The 27874-nt window shown below is 39.5% G+C and overlaps 3 protein-coding genes across 3 annotated transcripts in view; 2 read left to right on the plus strand and 1 right to left on the minus strand.

Annotated features, from left to right (window-relative positions):
- Nucleotides 1-27874, minus strand: part of LOC126798978 (uncharacterized) — a 187386-nt gene that overhangs the window by 30881 nt on the left and 128631 nt on the right. The gene's annotated exons all lie outside the window — the stretch shown is intronic.
- LOC126798967 (ankyrin repeat-containing protein At5g02620-like) lies at nucleotides 787-13995 on the plus strand. Its single transcript, XM_050526068.1, has 4 exons — nucleotides 787-1948; nucleotides 2097-2512; nucleotides 2771-3471; nucleotides 12854-13995. The coding sequence occupies exons 1-4, from the start codon at nucleotides 1492-1494 to the stop codon at nucleotides 13389-13391; spliced, it is 2112 nt and encodes a 703-aa protein (XP_050382025.1). The 5' UTR covers nucleotides 787-1491; the 3' UTR covers nucleotides 13392-13995.
- Nucleotides 17268-27163, plus strand: LOC126800126 (uncharacterized). Its single transcript, XM_050527414.1, is given in 9 exon segments — nucleotides 17268-19512; nucleotides 19607-21405; nucleotides 21543-21958; nucleotides 22331-23327; nucleotides 24483-24539; nucleotides 24637-24641; nucleotides 24740-25208; nucleotides 25305-25720; nucleotides 25826-27163. Coding segments are annotated over 8 exon segments (4011 nt in total). The 5' UTR covers nucleotides 17268-19512; nucleotides 19607-20951; the 3' UTR covers nucleotides 27023-27163.

Below are 27874 nucleotides of genomic sequence, written 5' to 3' on the forward strand. Positions count from 1 at the left end.
TCACTACCTCTATCAGCTTTCATATTCAGGTCCTTAATTTTCTGATAACTCATTATTTTATGGTCTTCAAATTTATCTTGCCCTCTTGAACTTTCTTTGAAGATAATGGGAGGACTTTTTGCACACCAGTATCTGTATTTCAAAATACTCCTGACAAGAGAAAATACAGAATTAGAATGACCCTTTCTAGAGAAGTTTTAAATACATACCCTATTTATCTTAATACACACCCACTTCTTAATACACTACCAATCTAAATGCATACCCCAAAGTACCAAAACTATCATTTATCTATATATCATAAAATATTTTATTATTTAGTATAATTATAATTTAACTAACATAGATTTTTTTTTAAATCTTTTACGTTATTTGTTAGAAACATTTGAGCATATAGGAACTTATTATTCAGTAGTGAAGTCTAGCTTGTAACCCAACCTCTCTACTCAACTATGCCATCTATATAAAAAAAAAAGTTCTACTATGCCATCAATCACTTTGAAGATATAACACATACCTCAAAGAAAGCCATTCATATAATTATCTTAATAGCCAAAACTCAGTTCATGACTTATGGAGAAAGGATAGTATAGAACAAATTGAACTCAACAAATTCGTCAGAGGTATAGAAATAAAGATGTCTAAGTAAATTCAGTTTTTCTTTTTCATTTTCTCTTTTTTCTTTTCCAATAATAATATGTATATTATGGTCATTTAACATACTTAATTTTGTTTACTTAAAATTGTTTTTTACTGAGGTTGAATATGTGCTTAAGTTGTCTAGTGTTGATTTTCAGGACATTGCATTTCTCCATCACCTGGGGATCAAATTTGTTCTTGTTCCGGTGATGGAGGAAATCGACTCGCTTTTAGCTCAGAGGGGTAAACTACTGTCACACTGTTTTGTATGGTTCTTAGTGTTTGTTGTTTTGATGATATGGAAATTTAAGTTAAGATGGAGTAATTTTGTTTAGTTTTATGTATTGGAGTAATTGGGGTTTAGTGGTTGGATTATTGATGCTTAGAGTGTTAGTTGGTTACTTGTGCGATAGTTTACGAGTCAGGTTTACTTGAGTTGACTTATGTACAATAAGCTCTTGTCAACGTTGACTCTTATAAGTACTTGCCTGCATTTGCATCATTGCATACTTCGTCCAACTTTAGCGATCAATCTAGAAGGATGCCAAAAGTGTCAAACTCGACTTGCATGGAATTTTGGGTCCCGAAATCTGGTTTTCCAGGAAGTTATCACTACCTCTATCAGCTGTCATATTCAGGTCCTTAATTTTCTGATATAACTCATTATTTTATGGTCTTCAAGTTTATCTTGCCCTCTTGTAATTTCTTTGAAGTTTGTCAATGTGAACAAATTTCTCTGTTCCATCCAAGCACTTGCAGCAAATTTTCAAAGCACCTTCCTTTAGCATATTTGGTTGTTTGGGTATATATGATGAGACATTGCAATTTTTGTTCAAAAACAAAGAGGTTAATATGGAATTCAGTATTCTAGAGGCAATTGAGAGAAAGGATATAGTCACATTTGCTAGTTTAGTCAGAGAAAATGAAGGAATTCTTTGGCAAAGAGAAGCTGATACTCTGAACACGCTACTACACCTTGTGTCAAAGTTTGGATACCTTGAAATGACATCTGAAATTGTTTCTCTGTGCCCGGAAATGGTTGCTGCTGAGAATAAGAACCAGGAGACTCCAGTCCATGAAGCTTGTCGGACAGGGAATCCCCGGATTTTAAAGATACTACTGGAGGCAAATCCGGAGGTAGTTCATAAGCTAAACAGTAAAGAAAAGGTCAGTGCACTATCTCTGGCTTCTAGCCATGGTCATATTGATGTGGTGAAGGTCTTACTGAAAGAACATGGGAAGCTGGGCTTAGGGAAAGAAGGGTTTGATCAAACATGTATACACTTGGCTGTGACTGGTGGACACATAGGTGAGTCTCTAAGTTATCTCATATAAGTTTGGATTCATATATATGGATATTTCTTCAATTTTGGTTTTTGGGAATTTCTTTATGGTGTTAGACTTTTAGCTTGAATTGTGTTTACATATGTATAAATGGTATCTTTTTGGTGGTGCAGATGTTGTTAAAGAGTTGCTAAGAGTGTGTCCTGGCCTTGCTTATAAGGTTGATGAGAAAGGAAACTATCCATTGCACAATGCTACTAGCAAAGAGAACCGGGAGATAACATGGACGCTCCTCAAGCTTGATCCAAAACTTGCTCAGCAGCACAATCTCAGTGGTCACACACCCTTGCACTTGGCAGCAATAAATTACAAAGTCTCAGTCCTTCAAGTGTTTGTCTCTGTGGCTAAACCAGCGTTTCAGATTGTAACAAAAGACGGAGAGACGGTATTCCACTTGGCTGTGAGATATGGGCGATATGATGCTTTAGTGTACTTGACCTATGTCTGTGTTGATATGGATTTCTTTGACTGTAGAGACCGTTATAGTAACACCATCCTTCATCTTGCAGTTTCTGAAGCACAACACAAGGTGAGATTTTGAAGAGTATTAAGCAAATTCATATGAAGAACATGTAACTTGCCTAAATGTATTCATCTGTCGGTTAATTAAAGAATATTATTTAATGTTATTACCTGCATCTTGTAGTCATGAAAAACAAATTTATCCTGCAAATGTATGATGTCAATAATATAAAGTTCTTGCTAATGTTCTTACAACCATAGCGGAAATTTTTTCATAATAATGCCTGGCTGAACATTGATTAATTTTATCTTCTTCCTATCCCAGATAGCAGAATATCTAATCAGCAAAAAGAAAGTGGAGCTCAACTCTCGAAACAATGAAGGACTCACAGCCCTTGACCTCCTGAAACAGAAGAAAGATAGCGTAGACAATCAGCGCCTTGAAGCAATGTTAATGAAAGCAGGAGGTAAAACAAGAATTGAGCTGTTAGCTACATCACCAGAGGCAGAAAAGGCCACTTCTCAGCCAGTGACACTTCCTGAAAACACTCTGAAACGAGCACAGTTTGTTAAAGAGTATGAGCTGCAATTGTCAATCATAAAGGAAACAGCTTCTGCTGCATCCAAGTCTCAATCAAGCTCATCAGCCCCTATGTCCATGATGTCATCACCTTTTCCATCACCTCAATCCAGCAAGTCTTCGCCTAAGCTTCCATCACCGCAGTCTAGCAAGTCATCACCTAAGCTGCCATCACCACAATCCAACATGCCATCACCTCAGCTTCAGGCTGGGGAAGGCTCATCACGTCAGCTGCAAGTTGGATCAGCATTTGAAGTTAAGGGACTGAATAATGAAAAACAAAAGAAGGAAGAGTTTCTTTTGCAAACCTCTGCCAGAGAACACAAGCATCCTAGAAAATGGAACCAACTAGAAATGACTCAAATGAGTGCTGAGATTTTCTACACCCGGAGAAGGAAGCATGAGAAGGTGTACACTGAGGCACTTCAGAATGCCAGGAACACCATAATACTTGTAACGACCCCAAAATTTTGAGCCTAAAACTCAAAATTTTAAAGTCGTTAAACACAAATAATCTCAAATAAACCGAAATCATTTAAGTGTAACAGCGGATCACATCTGAGTTTAAAATATAACTCAGTCAAGCCGATTATTACAAACCCAAATGATAATTCAACATATAACAAATGGAATTGTATAATCCTCACAACAACCTCACAAATAAAATCACACCAAATCTCACACACAATCCACGCTGGAACCTCACCACGACTGGATGCGATCGACTTCGAGTTTTCGGAGTCGTCACTCAATCACCACTACTCAGCACCTGCGGAAGTATTCCCTACACCATTGAAATTGGTGCACCGAGATTGCAACACAAACCCGGTAAGCTTTACAGCTCGTATGAGTAAAATATTAAAATAACTCAAGTCTCATAAAAGACACAACTCCACATCAACACAGTATAATGAAAAATCATGAGAAAACGAGCAACCCATCTGGTTACTCTAATACTTTCACAAAATGGTATCTAATGAGCGCTGGTACACATCCGTTACCCCTCACTTAGTATACCGCTGATGTTGGGTAACCACCCGCCACCCAACATCCAAAACAAGCTGAGTACCCATGATCAGATAACCACCCGTTACCTCATGCAGTACTATGGCAGACAGACTAGAGCTCTAACTGTATCGTAACCTTCGCCCGGCCAAAGGCTAGGTTCCGTCTTGCCTCACATGTACAATAATCTCACATCATATTGTACCACACATCACGTCCGAAGACAAATCACAATATTTCACATTTTCCGTGATAAATCATGTACAATAATCACACATCATATTGTACGTTTTAAAACTTTCACGATATATCCACAATAAAAATCATAACAGTATATTATATAGCAAACTATATATATTCGTACTTATTTACCATTTATACAATATATACATAGTCCACTATATCCTATACATGTCATATTTCATAAACACCTGAAAATTACGTACGATAATCTCACATCATATCGTACCATTTAAATCACACACATGCACAATTTTTCTGTCACCGAAATGACTATTTTAATTAATTAATAACAGTACGTAATTTAATGAACTATATATATATATGTACTTATTACCATTATACTGTATATATGTAGTCCACAAAATTATATACATGTTGTAATTCATCTGATAAACACACTTGTAAAAATGTTGAATCACCACGAAGGTAGATTCGTAATTCAGTGAGATTTTACTCACCTTATTGACTTGAGCGTAATTCCACAATTCGCGATGCTAATTCCTTTCCTCGATTTAACGATCACCTTAAAAGAATAAGAAAAGAATTTAGAATCGTTTCGTAAACCTTTAAATGCCAAAACAGTAATATACGGTTACTGTTCAGCAATTTTGGTTTATGCGAAGTTACTGTTCACTGTTCACTATTCACGGTTACTGTACAATACTCAATTAATACGTATTTTTGTACGTATAAATATTATATACGTATTTCTGTACGTATAAATATTAAATACGTATTTCTGTACGTATAAATATTAATACGTGTTTCTGTACGTATAAATATTCTATACGTATTTCTGTACGTATAAATATTAATACGTATTTCTGTACGTATAAATATTATATACGTATTTCTGTACGTAAACGTACGATTTAATGTAAATACAAATTCAGTAAATAAAATTTACTAAGTTACCCTTTTTACAAAATTACTTTTTACAATTACTGAAAGTAATTTATAATTACATTTACCGTAGGTAAAACTTAATTACATTTACCATACGTAAATAAAATTTACATTTACATTTTTACCGTTACACAGTAAATTACCAAAATACCCTTTCAGTCAAAACTAATTACACCGCCTTACACGGCGGCGCGTGTGGCACACGCACCACCTCCGGCCGGCAGCGCGTGGGGCCCACGCGCCGGCGCCAACCAAGGCGCGTGTGATGCCACCGCCGCCGTGATTCTCTCCTCCTCCTCCTCCTCCTCTTCCCTCCCACCACCATAGACCCCTCCTAAACCCGCCCACGCACTCCCACGCGCCGCCTCTAGGCGGCGGTAACCATCTATTCTATCCACCTCCGAATCCACCTCAAAACCTTCCTAGTACAAACACAAATACACAACCAACAAATCCAAAATCGAATTTAACCAACCCATACCTAAAACACGATTTGATTCGTTGATTGGATCGGATCGACCGTGTTTGGATCCCGAGAGCCACGCCGAGCTTCACGGTGTCGCCGGGACTGCGCCTTGCTTGTGGGGTGGTCGCATCGTGGTGGTGAAGTCACAGCTGTCGTCGGTGAGGAGCACCGTACTCGGAGGGCGGCGAATCGCAGGCGAGCCGAGAGGATGAGCGAGCGAGCAAATCCGTGTGAGGGAGAGGGAGGAAGTGACAGTGAGAGGGAGAGGGAGAGAGCGATCAGTGAGAGGGAGAGGGAGAGAGCAATCGGTGAGGGAAAGAGGGGGAGCGATCGGCGAGGGCGAGAGAGAACCGAGTGAGGGAGAGAAAGAGAAGTCGAGAGAGTGAAAGAGAAGAGAGCGGCGGGTTGAGGGTGAAAGGGTTTCCAAATATGGGAACCCTAGTTGCAACCAATTACTTATATACCCCCTCCCAAAATCGGAAACCAACTCCCGTCGTTAATAACTTTTACGTACGATGTCCGTTTCGAACGCGTCACATATCCACGAACTCGTATCAACGAGCTCTACAACTTCCGTGAAGAAAGTTTTCGGAACCGAGCAACGGGTTAAAAGTCGATATAAACGTTCGGAAATGTAACGTTTTTTGAATTAAACGTTCCGATAACGTATCCGTTACTCGTTTCATAACGTCGTAAACAATCTCATCCATTCTAATTAAATTTCACAACTTAATAAAATTAAATTCAATTTTGAATATTGTTTGAAAACGAGGGTTATTACAATCTACCCCCCTTAAAGGAATTTCGTCCCGAAATTCAAACTCACTCAACAAACTGTGGATATCTAGTCATCATGTCTGACTCTAGCTCCCAAGATGCGTCACCCTCAACATGGTGACTCCACAGCACCTTGACTAGCTCAACTTCTTTTCTCCAAAGTTGCTTTGTGGGTCTATCCAAATTTCCAACCGGCTTAATAACAAAAGTAGCATTTTCTTCACTTCCATGATGCTATGATCGATCACATGCTACTCATTTGGTACCTATTTTCTTAACATGGGAATGTGGATGGTGTTGTGAATGCCCAACATGTTAGTAGGCAAGGCTAGTCGATATGCTAGTTTCCTACCTTCTCGAGACTTTCAAGGGCCCAAGAGATAGGTGATCGACACTGTCTACCATAAAGAGTCCCATAAGGTGCCCTGCCGACGCTAGAATGGTAACGGTTGTTGCAAGCAACTCAATCGATCCTCGAATGATCTTCCCAGTTACCTATAATATCCAGCATGTATGATCTCAGCATGTCCTCCATTGCTCAACTCTCCTCCAAACACCCAATCTGTCACGTGTTCTAACATTAACCGCCACATGTGAGTCACCAAAATATAATGGTGGTCTCGGTAGAGATGTCAACATACCCCTTTGTCTAATTCACCCCTCCCTTGCGGTTATCAGACAATTCTCCCGTCATGAGCTTGCCCACCCACTATGCATGGTCAAGACTCTCAATATCTAACACAAGTCAAAATAAATATTTAACACATACCTACCACTTGCATCACACACATCGGTTTCCAAGGGAATCGTACTTATATCCACAACAGTACCGTTATGATTTCACCTCAACCCATCACTAAAACCATGAATCTACCATTCCTTCCAATCTACAAACAATCTCCGTTCATGATTATCTTTTACAATCCTCAAAGGTTGTTGTGCATGTTACTCATCCAGCACCTCCTTTGTAATGGTAACTCAATAAGGGTCTTAACTCACTGAGTCCACGACCACAACATAACCCTACCTTTGACTAAGGATTACTCTCGAACAGTTCACCAGGGATTTGACTACTATTCTCACAAGCCAGTAGAGAATCACCTTCGTTATCACAAGAGCGACGCATCATGCATCCTATCATCCTCATCAAAACTCCCGTCGAAAAAGAAGTTACAGCTATCTGTTTCAAGTCGCAGGACAAGTAAGAAAGCATTTATCTCCCGATAGTGGAACATGAAAATTAGATGGAATTACTATGCAAAATAAACACAACCACAACTGAGATATACCATACCCCTTGGTTCATGCATACCTCAAATGTATGACCCATGGTCCCACACAACGCCCCAGTGGCATCATCCATAGTATTGATTTTTTTTTTTTTTCCACAGTCGTAATACAATATATTCAGTAAACAATTCAACAACTGAATCCTGATATTGGGTCCACCATCTCCTCCAGACTAACCCAAGATGATTGCTATACCACCACTCTAAACAGTTGTTTCTTTACTTTCATTAAGAACCCTCATGGTCAACGCACTCGACCAAAATAACTTCTCTGCAAGTAGTAATATAATTGATTACTCTTTATTGTAAAATGTATCCCTTGTTGAACACTTCAGTCAACTTCCCCTTATCCAAAAATAAACCATCTGATGCATAGAAGAAAAGAACCTCTAAGTCTCCCATACTAACGCCACTTGCAGTTGAAAAGAAAATTTAGTCCTCAACCATTTCTTTACCAGTTAGAAGGTACTTGTCACGACCAATTCGTTAAAACCCCACTAAGCTAAGGTCAACTCATACCTTACCTTCAACAGAGTTACTTCACCGCCATTGCGTCTCATTTGGACCTGTGGCATTGTGAAGTTCCAATCCCCAACACCAAATTAATTAAATCCTGAAAGGCCAGCGTTCTCATTTAAATGCTCATCTAGCAAATAATTAATTCATATCGCCACATCGAGATTTCTCCATCACCTTATATTTCTCGCTCAGCCAAGAACAATGCGTAACATCAATTGTCTATAGTCGAACCAAACAAGTTTGGAATGTCACGTCGACAAAAAGTGAATCTCAATTCAATAATTGTATTACCACTTTATGGACGTATCATACGCCCTACCACTCTATTACCAATAGCGTTAGAGATGCTAGTCAAGAAAATTTTCGTTAACCACCTCCAACCTATGGTCTACACATCTCTAGATTTGTTGCATAACTAAAATCTAGTCCTCAACATTTAAACACTGAACATCCCTCAACATAGGGTCAACGTTCTCCATCAAGTCTCCTTGACAGTTCTCTGCCCTGATAGGAAACTATATACTCAAACCTGTTAGCATTCCAGTATTTGGATCGCATGTCAAACTCAGAGAGTATTGTAGCCTCTCTAAGTTGATCGCTCTAGTCATTAAGTCTTTGAATTCATTTGTCCAATCCATACAGAGTCTTCGTTATAGGTGCTATAACACAGTATCCCCGGGAACGTCTCACTTTACTCAGACATCACAACGATGTCTGTGATAGCTACTTCAGATCCACATACTCAACATATGCTATGACTCAAGCTCTCATGGCATTATCCGACTCGAGTCTGAGATACGAAACTCTGGTTTCCTGGGTCTACGAAAGAACCCACTATGTCCAAACAATCAATCACCGCATACTGCGGCCTCACCCAATCGATTCCTCAGATCACATCATAGTGTGGTCCGGAATCACTATCAAATAAGCAGAGAACTCTTTACTTCCAATCACAATAGGATAAGCCTTTCATTGTCTCCAATTTCGAGGAACACTCCAAAGGCGAAGTGACACATAAAGAGTTTCCCATAGGCGTAGGAATCAATCCTAACCCCTCCACTGCCAACTATCAATAAATGAATGTGGCTATCATCGTCTTCTCTAACTCAGAGTACTCAATCATTACCAAGTAAGTCCCAATACTCTCGATCCAATGGTCGGCTACCGTATGATCCAAGCGTCATGAAATGACAGCACTAGCAGCTCACTCATGTCTGTGATCAACCTCAACACACGACTATCGTCTCTAATGATAGCAACAAGATCAACTTGTCTTTCCAGTGGAGCAGCCTCCTAATAAAGGTTCTATACATTGCGAACTCGGCCTGCAGCCCTAATTCGGCCTCGACCTCTCGTCCATCCTCGGCCCTGTCCACGGCCATTTTCCAAATTCATCACCATTCAACACTTAACACTCAGTCATACATGTTAAGTCTCGAATTCAGCAAAATAGATCCAACCAATATCAATTATGAAATTTCAGAAGAAGGTGAATCATCGGAGTATCGTCACAATACTCTCTACAGGACCAAACCATAAGGTATGGCTCCTAACACTCTCGCGTACCCGACGACATATCAATACCGAGGAGCATGTGATGGGAGCCCGCCTGCAGTCGGATCATCGCTCCTGGATGGTATTGATAATCGCCAAATACGCACTTAGGCTCTGATACCAACTGTAACGACCCCAAAATTTTGAGCCTAAAACTCAAAATTTTAAAGTCGTTAAACACAAATAATCTCAAATAAACCGAAATCATTTAAGTGTAACAGCGGATCACATCTGAGTTTAAAATATAACTCAGTCAAGCCGATTATTACAAACCCAAATGATAATTCAACATATAACAAATGGAATTGTATAATCCTCACAACAACCTCACAAATAAAATCACACCAAATCTCACACACAATCCACGCTGGAACCTCACCACGACTGGATGCGATCGACTTCGAGTTTTCGGAGTCGTCACTCAATCACCACTACTCAGCACCTGCGGAAGTATTCCCTACACCATTGAAATTGGTGCACCGGGATTGCAACACAAACCCGGTAAGCTTTACAGCTCGTATGAGTAAAATATTAAAATAACTCAAGTCTCATAAAAGACACAACTCCACATCAACACAGTATAATGAAAAATCATGAGAAAACGAGCAACCCATCTGGTTACTCTAATACTTTCACAAAATGGTATCTAATGAGCGCTGGTACACATCCGTTACCCCTCACTTAGTATACCGCTGATGTTGGGTAACCACCCGCCACCCAACATCCAAAACAAGCTGAGTACCCATGATCAGATAACCACCCGTTACCTCATGCAGTACTATGGCAGACAGACTAGAGCTCTAACTGTATCGTAACCTTCGCCCGGCCAAAGGCTAGGTTCCGACTTGCCTCACATGTACAATAATCTCACATCATATTGTACCACACATCACGTCCGAAGACAAATCACAATATTTCACATTTTCCGTGATAAATCATGTACAATAATCACACATCATATTGTACGTTTTAAAACTTTCACGATATATCCACAATAAAAATCATAACAGTATATTATATAGCAAACTATATATATTCGTACTTATTTACCATTTATACAATATATACATAGTCCACTATATCCTATACATGTCATATTTCATAAACACCTGAAAATTACGTACGATAATCTCACATCATATCGTACCATTTAAATCACACACATGCACAATTTTTCTGTCACCGAAATGACTATTTTAATTAATTAATAACAGTACGTAATTTAATGAACTATATATATATGTACTTATTACCATTATACTGTATATATGTAGTCCACAAAATTATATACATGTTGTAATTCATCTGATAAACACACTTGTAAAAATGTTGAATCACCACGAAGGTAGATTCGTAATTCAGTGAGATTTTACTCACCTTATTGACTTGAGCGTAATTCCACAATTCGCGATGCTAATTCCTTTCCTCGATTTAACGATCACCTTAAAAGAATAAGAAAAGAATTTAGAATCGTTTCGTAAACCTTTAAATGCCAAAACAGTAATATACGGTTACTGTTCAGCAATTTTGGTTTATGCGAAGTTACTGTTCACTGTTCACTATTCACGGTTACTGTACAATACTCAATTAATACGTATTTTTGTACGTATAAATATTATATACGTATTTCTGTACGTATAAATATTAAATACGTATTTCTGTACGTATAAATATTAATACGTGTTTCTGTACGTATAAATATTCTATACGTATTTCTGTACGTATAAATATTAATACGTATTTCTGTACGTATAAATATTATATACGTATTTCTGTACGTAAACGTACGATTTAATGTAAATACAAATTCAGTAAATAAAATTTACTAAGTTACCCTTTTTACAAAATTACTTTTTACAATTACTGAAAGTAATTTATAATTACATTTACCGTAGGTAAAACTTAATTACATTTACCATACGTAAATAAAATTTACATTTACATTTTTACCGTTACACAGTAAATTACCAAAATACCCTTTCAGTCAAAACTAATTACACCGCCTTACACGGCGGCGCGTGTGGCACACGCACCACCTCCGGCCGGCAGCGCGTGGGGCCCACGCGCCGGCGCCAACCAAGGCGCGTGTGATGCCACCGCCGCCGTGATTCTCTCCTCCTCCTCCTCCTCTTCCCTCCCACCACCATAGACCCCTCCTAAACCCGCCCACGCACTCCCACGCGCCGCCTCTAGGCGGCGGTAACCATCTATTCTATCCACCTCCGAATCCACCTCAAAACCTTCCTAGTACAAACACAAATACACAACCAACAAATCCAAAATCGAATTTAACCAACCCATACCTAAAACACGATTTGATTCGTTGATTGGATCGGATCGACCGTGTTTGGATCCCGAGAGCCACGCCGAGCTTCACGGTGTCGCCGGGACTGCGCCTTGCTTGTGGGGTGGTCGCATCGTGGTGGTGAAGTCACAGCTGTCGTCGGTGAGGAGCACCGTACTCGGAGGGCGGCGAATCGCAGGCGAGCCGAGAGGATGAGCGAGCGAGCAAATCCGTGTGAGGGAGAGGGAGGAAGTGACAGTGAGAGGGAGAGGGAGAGAGCGATCAGTGAGAGGAGAAGGGAGAGAGCAATCGGTGAGGGAAAGAGGGGGAGCGATCGGCGAGGGCGAGAGAGAACCGAGTGAGGGAGAGAAAGAGAAGTCGAGAGAGTGAGAGAGAAGAGAGCGGCGGGTTGAGGGTGAAAGGGTTTCCAAATATGGGAACCCTAGTTGCAACCAATTACTTATATACCCCCTCCCAAAATCGGAAACCAACTCCCGTCGTTAATAACTTTTACGTACGATGTCCGTTTCGAACGCGTCACATATCCACGAACTCGTATCAACGAGCTCTACAACTTCCGTGAAGAAAGTTTTCGGAACCGAGCAACGGGTTAAAAGTCGATATAAACGTTCGGAAATGTAACGTTTTTTGAATTAAACGTTCCGATAACGTATCCGTTACTCGTTTCATAACGTCGTAAACAATCTCATCCATTCTAATTAAATTTCACAACTTAATAAAATTAAATTCAATTTTGAATATTGTTTGAAAACGAGGGTTATTACAATACTAGTTTCAATTTTGATCGCAACGGTCACTTTTGCAGCTGGCATTAGTCCCCCGGGTGGTGTTAATCAAGAAGGACTTATGCAAGGGAAGTCAATAGCAGGAACCACAACTGCTTTCAAGGTGTTTGAAATAAGCAACTACATCGCACTATTCACATCACTTTCGATAGTGGTTGTTCTTGTGAGTATCATTCCATATCGGAGAAAGGTACTGATAAGATTGTTGAGTTTTTCACACAAGGTAATGTGGGTGGCTGTGGCGTTCATGGCAACAGGATTTGTTTCAGCCACATTGGTTATCATGCCACAAGATCAGATGAATGATTTGTTGTTTATAGTCCTTTTGACTATAAGCATTGGAATTCTTGGGACAGTTTTCATTGGTTTAGGTGTTATGCTAGTGGTTCATTGGCTGCGAAAGTCGAAGTGGAGGAAGAGAAGAAGAGAAGCTGGAAATGCTAATGAGGATCCTGAACTGGGAAGCCAAAATTCTGATGTTGATAGCACCTACAATCAAGGGTATCATTCATATTAAACGCCTTCACCTCCCAAATGGTTTCTGGTTTTCGCTTTCCTTCTCTTCATTTGAACCAGTATGGCCAATCATGATTTTGTTTATTCTTTTATCAAAGATATATTTTGATTATAAGGCAATTCTCATAACCAAGAGGCTAGATGTGGCTTCTTCATAAACCTTTGCTTGATGGAAGCAAAGGAAAGAAAAAAAAAGAACCCAACTACAAATGAAACCAGGGTTGTTGATACAAATCAATTCCATCACTGGATTTATTTCAACTTCTACTCTCTAGTTCCAACGACAGATAAACTCGAGCAGCTGTATAGCAATGTATTGCTTCAGATATTTAGGTTCATGAAATATGGGCCGTCCATAGTCAAATCTTATTCAAAGTTGTTGATAGCTGAGATCATGTTCATGGCAACAGTTTCTACTTGTATAATTTGGCAATAGCATTCACTCAAGCAAAAGACCGCTTTGTGCGAAAATATACTGCAGCTTTCAACTTTCCTCCATCGACCATCCCTCACAACTGATCCTATACCAACTCAGTCAAAAGCTCCGTCTTCAATTTCAACCTTGTATGGGCCTGGCATCCAAGCTCTCTGGCTGTGTAGGAGCTAACACAGCTGTTCACTTCCTCCAGAATGCACACCTTCCGTAGCATAGCACACCACATCCTTTGTAACACTTTCATCGCACCCGACAATCTGTTTCAGAATTTTTTTGTTGTTGAAGTTGCAGCATGGAAGTACTGTGCAGCATGTGCTCACCTTCTCCTTTCTGCTGCAGCATGGTGTTAACACCATTTTCTTAGTTTTAATCCATGCATATGTATGTCTTGTAAAGTGTTTTAGGTAGTTTGTTTTCTCTTCTATACTTGTATGAATTCAAGTTGTATTCTTCTTCTTCTATTATTCATTCAATACAAGAAAGAAAAATTGCTCCATCTGTTATGGTTTTCAATAAATTTCCATCAAGAGTTAATCTATGCCGGCCTCAATTGCCAGCAGCTCATCAGGAAGCAAAGGAAAGCCAATTATCCTGCTGCTGTGCTATGACACAAAATGGCACGTTTCTATCTAGTTTAGGTGTGGACCTCATTAAAAACCACGGTTCTAAAAAACGCTAGGCGCTAGTGGGGCGGATTGCCGGGGACTAACGCCTAGAGGACAAATCGGGGGCCTAGGCGGTTTGTATTTTTAATTATTTTTAATTTTTATATGACATATAAAAATTAAAATAACATTAAAATAGGTATTTGAATGATCCAAAATAAAAAAATATACTGAAAATAATCAAAATATAGATAAAACTGCCCATAACCCGCCTAGAACACGCCTAGAAACCATCCCGACCCGCACAGAAAACGCCCAGAACAGGCCTAGAATCCGCCCAGGACCCGCCTAGGAAATTTTTTTGACAAAAACGCCTTGACATATCCGATTAGGCAAAATTGGAACGGGGGGGGGGTGTTTAGAACATTTCATAGATCTAATTTTTGATACAAACCCAAAGACCATCATCGAGCCGGAGAGCACCTCTATAGTCTTCCTCACGTCATCGATCGACAACACCGCCATAGAACTAACGTGAACACCACTCTTAGAAGAGTAGCACTGTCATATAACCCAGCTCCTATTGAAAATAGCAATACGACCGCTACTGTATCATATAGGCCTGCCCCATCGACCCAATAGCTCCTATCCAGTGTTATTGCTTTGCAGGTAACAAGTGAGGCGACAACGGTTCGATTCATAAACAGTTCTCAAGTCGGCCCGGGTTTCTCTGTAAAAAAACAGAGCCCCATGCTAGCAACCTTTGTCGTAGTGTGGTGAAACATTTTGTTTGGGAAACTCAATACCATTATACTTATAAATTTACTCTTTACATTAGCCGTGAGGGTTGTGTTAATAGTTTACACACACTGTAAAATGGCACAAGATTTAAAAACGCACCCATTTCTAATATGGGTAAATTCCTCCTATGGTACTTCATGTATGACTACTTGAATAATTTGGTATCTGATATATGAAAACGAACAATTTAGTATCTGAAGTTCTCAATTGCATTCCTTTTTGGTACTTATGTCAGTTTTGATCTTATTTTCAGGATATTTTCGTAATTCTAATTATAAACTCCTTAAAACCACACTTAAATTCATTTTAATCTATTATTCCCAAATTACCTCACAATTATCTTTAAAAGTTTGATAGATATGAAACCTAGCAGTGCTCTGCTAGGGTTAATGGGTGGCGGCCATTGGTGGCTTAATCATTCAGGCAAATTCCCTTATTCTCATGGGGGAACACAGATTGGTTTTGAAAATCACTGGCGTCATCAGCGAGGTGTTGGGGAGTTCTCTCTCGACTCTAGGAGAGGGCTTTGTCAGTTTCTGGGCAGTCGACGGAGCAAGGCAGGGTTGCAGCTTTTTGGGTGGCGGCGATGAAGATCTGGGTCGGTGAAGATCTAATCGGTGGTATTGGACCCGGTTATGGGATCCAGGCCATCATCGTTGTCATGCCAGAGTAGTAGATTGGTGGTTGGGTTGGCTGCGGGTTGTGCGATGCTCAATTTCGGCGAGGTTGGTCTTGGGACCTCGGTTGGCTAGCCATTGGTGGCGGTCTACAACTCCAACTGTGAGGATTTTGTTGTTGGGTGCATCAGTGGGTGAAGCTGCTTCATGTGGCGATGCCTGGGCCCCCAAATGGTGGGGCGGACTGGAGAAGTTGGTGCGGCGTCAGTGGTACTTCTCGGAGTGCAGGCTAAAGTCTCGATCGGCAGCAGCATATTTGCCTTGGGTGCCTTATTATGGCTTTGGACTGTTGTATGACTTTGGGCTAATATGGGCCAAGTTGGGGAGTGGGTTTGACACTCAAGGCCAATCCACACTTGGGCTCGGATTTGGGACCCAAGAAGTTAGTGTTGGTCGATATGGCATCTGATCCTTCTTGGATTGGTGGCATCGATATGTGTTACGTGTGGTGTTTCATTCTAGGGTTTGTATCATTGAAATTGCTTGGGTTTATGCTCGGTATTTTCATATGGTTCCTCGGTGGCCCCATAGGGCGTTCCATGTTTATGGTGCACTCTTTCACTTTACACTTTCCTTGGTGACTAGCTCCTCTGGTTCCTTGGTAACTCTTGCTTGGGAGTTTATTCTTATGGTTTCAACATAGAATTTGCTTGAATATTAGTCTTTGTTCAAAGATTGTAGTAATTTTGCATATTTAAATTTTAACGTAGTCTGGATTAGCGGGTGGAATGTGTCCATGCTATAACCTACTCATGATCTATAAAGCTGTCTTTGACTCCAAAAAAAATCTTTTAAAGTTTGATAAGGATCTACTATGTATATATCGAAATATAAGTCTTCTTAATATAGTTATGACATCCAATAAAAACAGACAATTTATTTGTAATTTATTTTCAAGGACTAATCATTTTATAGTACTTTTGTAGTAATTATACTAATATTTTATTTTGATATATGCGTAGTGGATATGGAGGACATATACTTGTATTTTAGAGATAAGTGAGAGACAATTTGGTGATGATAAGAAAATATGAATTACAATATAAAATTAAAAAATTAAAAAACAAAAATATTAAAACTGAATATATATATATATATATATATATGACTACCACTCTACCAGCCTATTTTCATATATCAGAATTATCTAAATAGAGATACATCAAGTACGTACCGCATAAAGAATTTACCGTTCTAATACGATAGCAAGTACCTTATCTGTTTCCAATTCCTAACAGGAGGGCAAAGGCCAAAGGACACCGTATCCCTTCCTAATACGATAGGAAAACAAAACTCTACAATCCAAAAAAAAAAAACCCTGCAAAACCTACTCTCTCTTTTTTTGGGCAAACCAAAACCTACTCCCTTTGATCTCTTCGATCCCCGGCCACCTTTGAGTCACCGATGGCTTCACAACAAGACACCCAATCTCCGCCGCTGGTCCACGACAGCTTAAAACTACTGACCTCCGACACAGACCACCATCGCCTCGCCGGCCTTGACCTCCTCACCCAATTCTGCAATACCAACGACCTCTCCTCTCTCCTCACTCTCCACCAAACCCTCCCTCCCCACTTTCTCGACCACCTCCTGCGCAAAGTCGCCGCCCTAAAAAACGACGTCGTTTTACGCCTCTCAATCACCTCCCTCGCCGTCTTCTGCCGCGTCCCTCAAATCGCCGCCGCCAACGACGCCGTTCCTAAGATCCCACTCGTCCTCAAACTCATCTCAACTTCTCAAGAATCAAACCCGATTCTCCATGAATGCTATGAGTTTCTTCACTTGGTTTCTACAGCTTCCGATAAGGGAGCCATCACCCTGTTCAACTCCGCCGGCTTCATCAAATTGCTGGCTTCTCATACACCGATATTACCCCCACAATGTTGCTATGAAGCTTGTGCAGTAAACTGGTGTTTCTTGATGTGTACGCGCGGCGGAGCTCCCAGTGATTGTGGCTACATTGGCTAGGCACTTTGCTATGTCGTACAATGCCGCGAAGCTCGGGTGCTTAAGGATGAAAAGTGGCCGAATTATATGCGTGACGGTGTTGTGGCGATTCTGCAGAACCATGTTGGAGCCAATGAGAAGCTGGAGGCGCTTGTTTTGGCTGAGGGGATGGTGTGGATTTTCGGGGAGGGGTGGTTGATAGGGGAGGTAGATAATGTAGGTGAAGTAGCTGATGGTGAGATGAAAGAGGATGTTCCTGCTGACAGGTGCTTGGTGCTTGTTATGGCGCAATTGAGAGTTGAGGTTGCTGTTCTGTTGGAGGCACTTGCCTATTTGAGAAATAGAGGAAGTAAGAATTTGAAAGCGTCGCACACTGGTGAGACGGCTTGTTCAAAGAAAAGGAGTGTGGCTGTTGTGTATTCCTTGCTTGAGAAGATAATTAATTTGATGCTTGTGTGAATATGATTAAAGACCTTGATCGATGAGACAGTTGGTGTGGTTCTGGAGTACTTAAAGGATGCAAAGGAACATGGAGAGAAGAAGGGGAATGATCTTCTCGCTGCGGTGAGGAAAATTGGGAGATATGTTGCAGAAACTCCTGTTGCATCAGATGCATGCGAAGACAAGATTGGAGAGCTTTTAGGGTATATGCTCTCGAGTCTCGATTGAGGGTGATGATGAACCAAGAGGACCCTTCCACTCGGTATGCTATATTTGCTTCCAATGCTGTCCCGAATGACAGTAGACATTGGAGGATGTATAGCTTTGGTTTCTTTTGGAGGTCATAACACTGTTGTTGATTGCCTTGTAAGATTGATTAGGCAGCATAATCGTTATATAGGGAGCGGAATCAGCGGATAATGGCTGCATCTATTTTGCATGGGAGACCATCTTGAATCTTCTGTCAAACAAAGTGCCTGTGCCTTTGGATCACTCAACTGCTGTTAACCTATTGAAAGCATTGGCTTATTGGATAGAAAGCACACATGATGACTCGTCAATTGTTCAGATGGCTTCAAGAGTTTGTGCACGGTTGTTGGATTTTACATCGCAGAAGGCTCTTCTTAAGAATCCTGACTTTGACAATAACTCTCTTGATAGAGTGTTTCGGCTGATTGCAAAAAGCATGGCTTGATAGGATACAAAAATCTGATAAATGCTCCAAGTAGATATTCTTCTTGGTATTATTACGTAAACTACAAGTTTTGGTTGGATTCTGACCAGGAATTTAGGAGAAACAAATGGTTATACTTTTATTTTGTGCCACATTCTAAGGGTCCTTACTTTTCTTTTGTTCTAACAGAATACTGTATTTTACAACCGCAGAACAAGCTATCTACAACCTCAGATCTTATTTTGATAGGCCATTTGTTATTTCTTGGTATCTATATATAAGTTGTAAACAAGTGATGCTCTTTTCAAATTTTTCTTTTCCTTTTTCTTTTGTGTGTTGTGATCATGTGATTTCATTTTTGTGTGATGTGTTCGTTATCAGGTCATTGGCTGTGAAGATCAATGTGGAGAAAGAAAATGGAGGTTTATAATTCTATATACAGTATCTGAGATCGGAAGCCTAGACTCAGATGATGATAGCATCAACAGTTTGCGATGCTAATAATGATGCATATCTTGACTCTTTTAGCTACCAATGGAGAGGTAAGAGTTTAAATTACTTCAGTATTTTGATTCTAGTCACTGTTATTGTGAGCTGTGGTTGTCTTCACTAATCGTAGTGTTCAACCATTTCCAGTTGGTCTGTTTTGTACTCTACATTCTCGGTCTTAAACTTCCAAAGCACATCTTCTCTAGAAAGCTATTGATCAAGTTTAAATTGTTGAGTGAGCTGATTAACCTATGTGTAGCTTGGCAAAGACGTCAGAGGTACTGGTGGTCTCAATTCTCGTAAAGGAGGACGTACTGGTTATACACCAATACCAGAGTCATGTATGTAAATACAAAGCAGTGGTCAGTCAAGAACATACTAAATGATTGAACTTGTGGAATTCTGCAAGTGAAAGATTATTGCTTAAGCAACAAGGTTTGACAAAGTCAACCAATCCCTTCAGCTGCAGAATTTGCACTCCTATATACATTTTCTGAAATGTCTGGCCTAGACTGATATAAGAGAACCATAAAATATACACAAGGATCTAAGATAGAACAATATCCAGAAATTGTGGAATGGGCGTCGACATTCTATCAACATCAGGCCAACCTGAATTTTATCAATCTACAGAGCCTGAATTTCATTAGATTAGAGTAAGCATTATAAGAATTTTAACATGGCATATACATTTTTATGGTGCATAAATGCATCGTTCTTTCAACTTGAGCAAATTTTGCCTTGAAGGACATGTACATCAAGGTTTGGTACAAACGAGGGAATCTTTTAGTCGACAAATAGAACACAACTGGTATGATTGGCAAAATGCAGCACTACATAATCAGGAAGTTTCCTAGAGTAGGTGATGAAAGACTTGACTGTCGGGAATAAGTCATAGAAGACCAGGTTTAATCCTCATTTCCAGTAGCTCGTTGTCACGTTCTGTCCCAGTCATTACCATATAGTAAACCAGGATGAATCACTAACTCTCAGTAGTTTATTTTTCTTTTTCTTTTCCCAGTCATCACCACGTAGTAAACCACGTTCTTTATTGATTGAGTTAAGAACTAGCAAACTTAGCTTCATTTTCTGATCAAAAAAAAGTTGTACAGATTAATTGTTGAATTATCTTATCCCATATTCCTTGGAGATACTTGATTACCATATTCCTTGAAAATACCTAGTACTTTGGGGTGAATAGTCCCCTTGAATATTCACAGTTACATCCATGCATCATGTACATATTCCTGATTCAGTCAAATATTCGTGTAAATTTCCAATTTTTATCAAAAATTCCCAAGAACTTGCCGTGCATGAATAGAGCTTGCAAAAACGTGCAATTTACGTTTTGAAGCCTACTCCACTCAATCCACTGCCCTTTACTATATATAGTCATTGTACTCTATCGTACAACACCGTACCCCCTAATTCTTGAGCCTAGTCAAAAGAACAGATCGACAACAAAGTGTATGTTCCAACGTTGAAGCCTTAAATGGATCCGAGGCTTTTAGTGTGCATTAGCAGCAACAACATTCCTGAATTTCTCGACTTACTTCATGAAAATGAAGGAATATTTTCACAAAGAACAGCTGATTCCTTCAACACAGTTCTACACCTCGCTTCAAAACTGGGACACACTGACATGGTCCTGGAAATTATTAAGTTATTCCCTGAATTTGTTGCTGCTGAAAACATGTACCTTGAGACTCCAGTTCATGAAGCTTGTCGCCTTGGAAATGCCAACATCTTGAAGCTGCTATTAGAAGCCAATCCTCAAGCAGCATGTAAGCTCAATATTCAAAAAAAGAGTGCTTTGTTTCTAGCTTGCAGTTTTGGCCATCTTGATGCAGTCAATCTCCTATTGAATCAGCCTTGGATTGAGACCTTAGAGGATGTTGGGCTTGATCAAACATGCATTCATGTTGCGGCATCTAACGGACACACAGGTATAGCTAATAGCTGTAAATCTCTCGTAGCTGATTTTATGCATCGATACTCTTTCTTATATCATTGCATGAAACTATATATTGTGTCACTGCTTTTTAACTGTCTTGCAAAATATAATAATGATGTGATTGTGCAGATATTGTTAGAGAGATACTAAACATCTGCCCTAACTATGCTCAAAAGGCTGATGACAATGGAAATTCACCCTTGCACTATGCTTGCAACAAAGGGCATAGAGAAATAACCTGGTTACTCCTACGCCGTGATGTCAATCTGGCCTTGCAGTATAACAACAACGGTTATACACCTCTGCACTTGGCAGCCATATATGGAAAGATATCAGTCCTTGAAGACTTCGCATTGAAAGCACCAGCGGCTTTTCATTATCTCACAAAAGAAGAGGAGACAATATTTCATCTGACTGTGAGATACGGCAATTATCAAGCTTTGTTATTCTTGGTGCGTGTTGCTAACAGTACTAATCTCCTTCACTGTCAAGATCGATACGGTAACACTATCTTGCACCTTGCTGTTTATGGAGCGCGTTATGAGGTATGATCTTTTAACTTTCTTAACTAAAGTAATTGAGAAGATATTTATCAAAAGTGATTATTGAAGCAGAATCTGCAATTGTAGTAAAATATATACAAATTAAATGCCACAGCTTTATCAGCTACATATCTAAGCATCATTCTTGAATCTTTTAACTAAGTTTAATGGAGATAGCATATATATATATATATATATATATATATATATATCAGTATTACTGCCATGATTCTTTATAAGAAATCTCTACCTGTAAGTAAAAGATAATATGCCAAGCATAGAGTCTAGGGATTTCAAAGATAATGTGCCAATTGGCAAGGACTGACATCATTCAATTCACTTATAAACGAAAGGTTTCTTCATTCTTCAATTCAGATTGCTGAGTACTTGATCAACAAAGCAAAGATGGAGATTAATTCACGGAACAGCAAAGGACTTACTGCATTTGACCTCCTCAGTGAGGCCAAGGACAGTGCAGGGGCTCGTCATCTTTGGACAATATTCCACAAAGCCGGTGGTGAAAGATGCAGTAATGTGGAAAATTCTTGTTCACCAGAAACAACCTCTTCAGGCCAGAGTTGCATATTCGAAGACATGTCCTGTATCACAGTTGAAAATGCTTTACCCTCTTGGCAAGAAATGACCTGCACTCAACCAGAGAACCAATACAAGTCAAGACAGTCATCACACCACAATCAAGTTCAAGGGAGATTTGACAAGGAAGCACACAAACTAAAGTCATCCCCATCAACCAACTCACGTCATCACTGTAGCAAGTCTTCGAGCAAAAGGCATCGTGAAGATCATAAGCAGCATAAGATGTACAGAGAAGCGATACAGAATGCTAGGAACACCATAACACTAGTTGCCATTTTAATTGCGACAGTTACCTTTACTGCTGGAATTACCCCTCCTGGAGGTGTCTATCAGGAAGGAGCGATGAAAGGGAAATCGATAGCAGGCACAACAACAGCTTTCAAGGTGTTTGCAATTAGCAATGATATTGCTCTCTTCTCATCACTGTCAATAGTTGTTGTTCTTGTTAGTGTTATACCCTTTAGACGAAAACCACAGATGAAACTCTTGGTGTTTTCCCACAAGATCATGTGGATAGCTGTGGCTTTCATGGCAACAGGTTATGTTGCAGCCACATGGGTGATCATGCCGAGAAATCATGGGACAGCCTATGTGTTTGTGGCTCTACTAGCTATTAGTGGTGGCACTCTGGGAACAATTTTCATTGGTTTGGGAGTGATGCTTGTGGATCACCGGTTAAGAAAGTTGAATTGGAGGAAACTGAAAAGGGGAATCTGGGGCGGTGCAGATGAAATTGAAAGCCAAAATTCTGATGTTGAGAGCTCATTCCATCAAGGTTATCATTCATACTGATTACTGAATAAGAGTATTTATTGTACTTAAATGTGTAATATTATTCACACATCAATCCAAAATCTTCTATTGTTGTGATTTTCTAGCTTTGGAATATCCTAGTATGGTGATCTCCCAATTTGTATCTGGATTAAAGGGTTCGAAATCTATCAAAATTCACCATTATCCTAGTTTCCTTTAGAAGCAGTGCACAATTGATACAACAAATGAAATTTAAACCACATAGCTTGATCAAATCGAAGAAACCTGCTTGGTTTTATTAGTAATGTTGTTGGGTTAATCCAAGTAATATTGCACAAGAAACTTCAGAACAGTATGATAATGATCATGAAAAAATTACCTACAACTCATCGATCAAATGGTCCTGCTGAAATAATGTACATATATGACTCCGGGAGCTAGTACATTTACTCGTGTTTCTTTATTTTTTTCACAAGTTATTCCCAGGTTAAAACTTGAACTTGAAGACCAAAAATACAATTTAGATTAACTTCCAACCGCAAAGGCAAATGATGTAAAATTTAACGATGGAATAGCAAACATAAAAAGGGCATAGGGACCAAGCCGCAAAAGTCACGAAATTTGAAATCGGGGTAAATAAGAAATTAGAAGGCTGGGCGAGGCGGCAATGGCATCGAAACAGAAAGGAGGGGTATATAGGGATCGGCCGATGTACCTACAATCGTCGAAGGCTGTAACGTAATTGTGGAATGAGATCGTTTTTCTTGATTTTGATATATATGCATGTATGTAATCTCTAAAGCTAGGGCATTCGTCGTTGCTCTTTATGAATTGAAAGGGATGGGGCCCTTCTATTTGTGGATCATAATGAGCTTAACTGTTAAATTTTAGTTATATAAGAGCAGGAATTTGTTAAGTCATCATATATTTGATTTTTCAGTGATGAGCTTAAACGTTGTTCATGTTTATTAGCATAGTTGGTTCGTAGATTAATTCGATATAGTGAAAGATTGGTATACTGGACGGGATTTCTATTCAGGAATTGGAAGGAAGATTTCTCTGCAACTTCTTACGTGTTTCAGTAATAGTTGCCGGGACGTATGAACCTGGCATTCCAAAATTAGGATATTTCCTAACAGTTGGTGAGAAATTATTTGATTTTCTTTGACTTGAACAGAGCTGATAGATTGGCTCATGTATGTCTTCCAGCTTGGTAAAGGATGCCATGATGAGAGTAGTATCCGGATCATGGACTTGGACTGAAGACCTTGACTTGGACTTTTTTGAGTTTTTTCTTTGAAGTCTCTATGATTCTTCTTGGCTATAAGCAGATGTAGTATTATAAATTTATAACTATCTGCTATTTCCTATGACTGATTGTCTGATTGTATAACTGGTTGTGAGACAGTCTCTACTTTAAATTCCCCCATATAGAAAAAATTGAAAATTGCAGAAATGATTCCAGGGCTGTTTGAAGCAATTGCAAGAAATGACATGCAAACGTTCAAGGACTTGGTTCATTACAATAGAGAATCTCTCTTGCGGAAAACTGAGGAAACAAGAAATTCAGTGCTTCACCTTACTGCAAGATTCGGGCATGTTGAGCTGGTTACCTACATTATTAAGCTGCTTCCTGACTTGGTTTCTGTTAGAAATGTTAAGGGAGAAACTGCGTTACACGAAGCTTGTCGCCAAGGGAATACTAGTGTTGTGAAGCTGCTGTTGGAGGCCAATCCGCATGTGACTTGTAGTCTTAACGACGAGCAAACTGCTTTCTTCGTAGCTTGCAGTTACGGGGATGTTGATATTGTCAAGTACATGGCAAACCAACCAGGGCTGTTAGACTTTGAGCAACATGAAGCTTTCAGTCCTCTTCATTTTTCTATAGCAGAAGGCTATGTCGGTAAGCTGTACCCCTGCAGTTCTCTATATGTTTGTAAAATGAACCTTGCTCTTTTGTGATCATAACCCTGAACTAGTATTTCAATGAACCCTGCAGATATTGTTAAGACTATTTTGAATGCATGTCCCCGCTTTGCTTGGAAGGTTGACAACAATGGATTTCTGCCGCTGCATCTGGCTTGTGAAAAAGGTCAGGTAGAGATAACAAAAACACTCTTGATGATTGACTCAAACCTTTCTCTTGAACTCAATCGCTACTGTTACACACCACTGCACTTGGCTGCAATGAATGGTCATATCCAAATCATTGAGGAACTTGTTGTGTGCTCTCCCAGATCCTTAGAACTTCTCACAGGAGATGGAGAAATTGTGTTTCATATTTCTGTGAGATTTAACAGATATGATGTGTTTACCTCATTGGTAAAGAATTATAACAACACCAACCTGCTTAACCAGGCTGACAAGAATGGTAACACAGTCTTGCATCTTGCTGTCTCTGCCGGGTACATTCGAGTAAGTTACTCCTATTCTAATTTTATAGTATTGGTCAGTTATCTTACCTCATATATACCTTCAAATTTGCATGATTTTAATATCTAAACTATGTAAACTTTTCAGTTATCAGAGTACATCATCAATAATACTGCAGTAGATGCCAATTGTATGAACCAAAGAGGCCAAACAGCATTGGACATCCTTGATGAACAAAGAAGATTGTCGGATCTTAGACATACATTGAAGAGATTTGGTGCCAGGACAAGTACTGAGCTGTTCTCTTCAACCCCAGAGGTTGAATCAGGAATTACTGCAACATTAGAAAGTCCTAGAGCTGCATTGGATAAAGAATTTGATAGGCTATTTGAATGTAACACGCGTCCAGGTAGTGATCAATCTGATCCAGAAATTGGCATTGCGCATTCGGCTCAGGACAATCAACAAATGGACAACTTTGCTATGGCACAAGCAAAGATTAATCCCAGCCATGATTTTGTGATGAATTCTGGTGTTTTTGTTAGCTCAGAATCGTGTAGAACAAGAATGAGCTCACCAGTCTTGAATTCGCAGTAGCTCCGAAAGCCAAGAGGGAAAGTGAATAAAACCGGGCAATATGAAATATATAGAGAAGCATTGCAAAATACTAGGAACACAATCACAATAGTTGCGGTTTTGATTGCCTCAGTCACTTTTACTGCTGGCATAAATCCACCTGGTGGTGTCTACCAGGACGGATGGTATCGAGGGCAGTCAACAGGTGGCAGAACAACAGCCTATAAGGTCTTCACAATAAGCAACACTGCGGCATTGTTCATATCTATGTGCATTGTCATTGTGTTGGTGAGCATCATTCCCTTCCGGAGAAAATCACTGATGACACTTCTCGTGGTTGCTCACAAAGTCTTGTGGGTGGCAGTGTCACTCATGGCCACAGCTTTCATTGCAGCCTCATGGATAATCATGCCACACGGACACGGCGAAGGTAAAAATTGGACCCTTGGAGTTGTGGCATCTGTTTGTGCAGGGACTATGGGATCTGTTTTCTTATTTCTTGGTGTCACCTGGATTAGACACTTGTTGATGAAATTGAAATGGAGGAAACAGATACGCGAGACTGCAGAGAAAAGAGCACAAAGACAAGCAGCACGAGCACACCAACGAGCACAAAAGCAAGCACGTCATAAAAGGGCACAGAGAAGTACAGAGGAAGCACATAGAAGGGCACTGAGAAGAACAGAGGAAACACCAGAATCTAGCTCGTCAGTATCCACAAACGCCCGTGCTGAGAGTTGCAAAGAACTAGGATATCATACATACTGAACAAAGGGAGTGGAGAAACTGTCTTCTTCCCAATTGGAGGTAACCAGGATACCGTACATACTGAGCAAAAACAAGTGAAGGAATTGTTGCCTTTCTAGATCAACATTAAGCTTTCGTACTGTAGATGCATGTGTTCTTGCTCATCAGTTTAGGTGATATGTATTGGAATTTTTGTTAAATTTCAAATTACAATATTATTTTGAGTAATCTTAAATTCTAAAGTTGAATATCTATTTTATTTCTAAAACATTTAGTGGGTGTTACAAGCTAATAAATAACTCATATTTATATATGTTTATCATATTCATAATATATATGGGGGTATTGCAATTATTTTATAACTTCTCTTTTATCTTTATGATATACAAACTTCCACTCTTATATAATCTTGATATCTCTTTCTCATTCCATGAGATACATATATACGCATATACTCATATACACATTCTCCAATCTATTTTCTATATAGTTAAATCTCTCTTTAGTTGTCTTTCTATCATGCCAAAGGAATAACAACTAATTATAGGATCCGAGTCTGCGAGTGTACACCTACAAGGATCAACGGTTGTTGTATCATGTTGGGTAGACGCCACAAACCTACTACACCGAGACATTGTCTCCGAGTGACGAAATCTACTCTTAAGGCCAGTGTTTACACACTTCAACCTTAAACATTTCTTCATTCAAATGTTGGTTGTAAGTCTCGTTAATCAAATATAAGTATTCATATTATGTTATGTTATATTGATTTCGACTTAATTATTACTAATATAGTATCTTGTATTTACATGACTTTATAGGAGACGAAATCATGATGACTAGAGGAGCATCCATCCACCAAATTTCCTATAA

Source organism: Argentina anserina, chromosome 6 (genome assembly GCF_933775445.1).
Source record: "Argentina anserina chromosome 6, drPotAnse1.1, whole genome shotgun sequence".
In the NCBI taxonomy this organism is placed as follows: domain Eukaryota; kingdom Viridiplantae; phylum Streptophyta; class Magnoliopsida; order Rosales; family Rosaceae; genus Argentina; species Argentina anserina.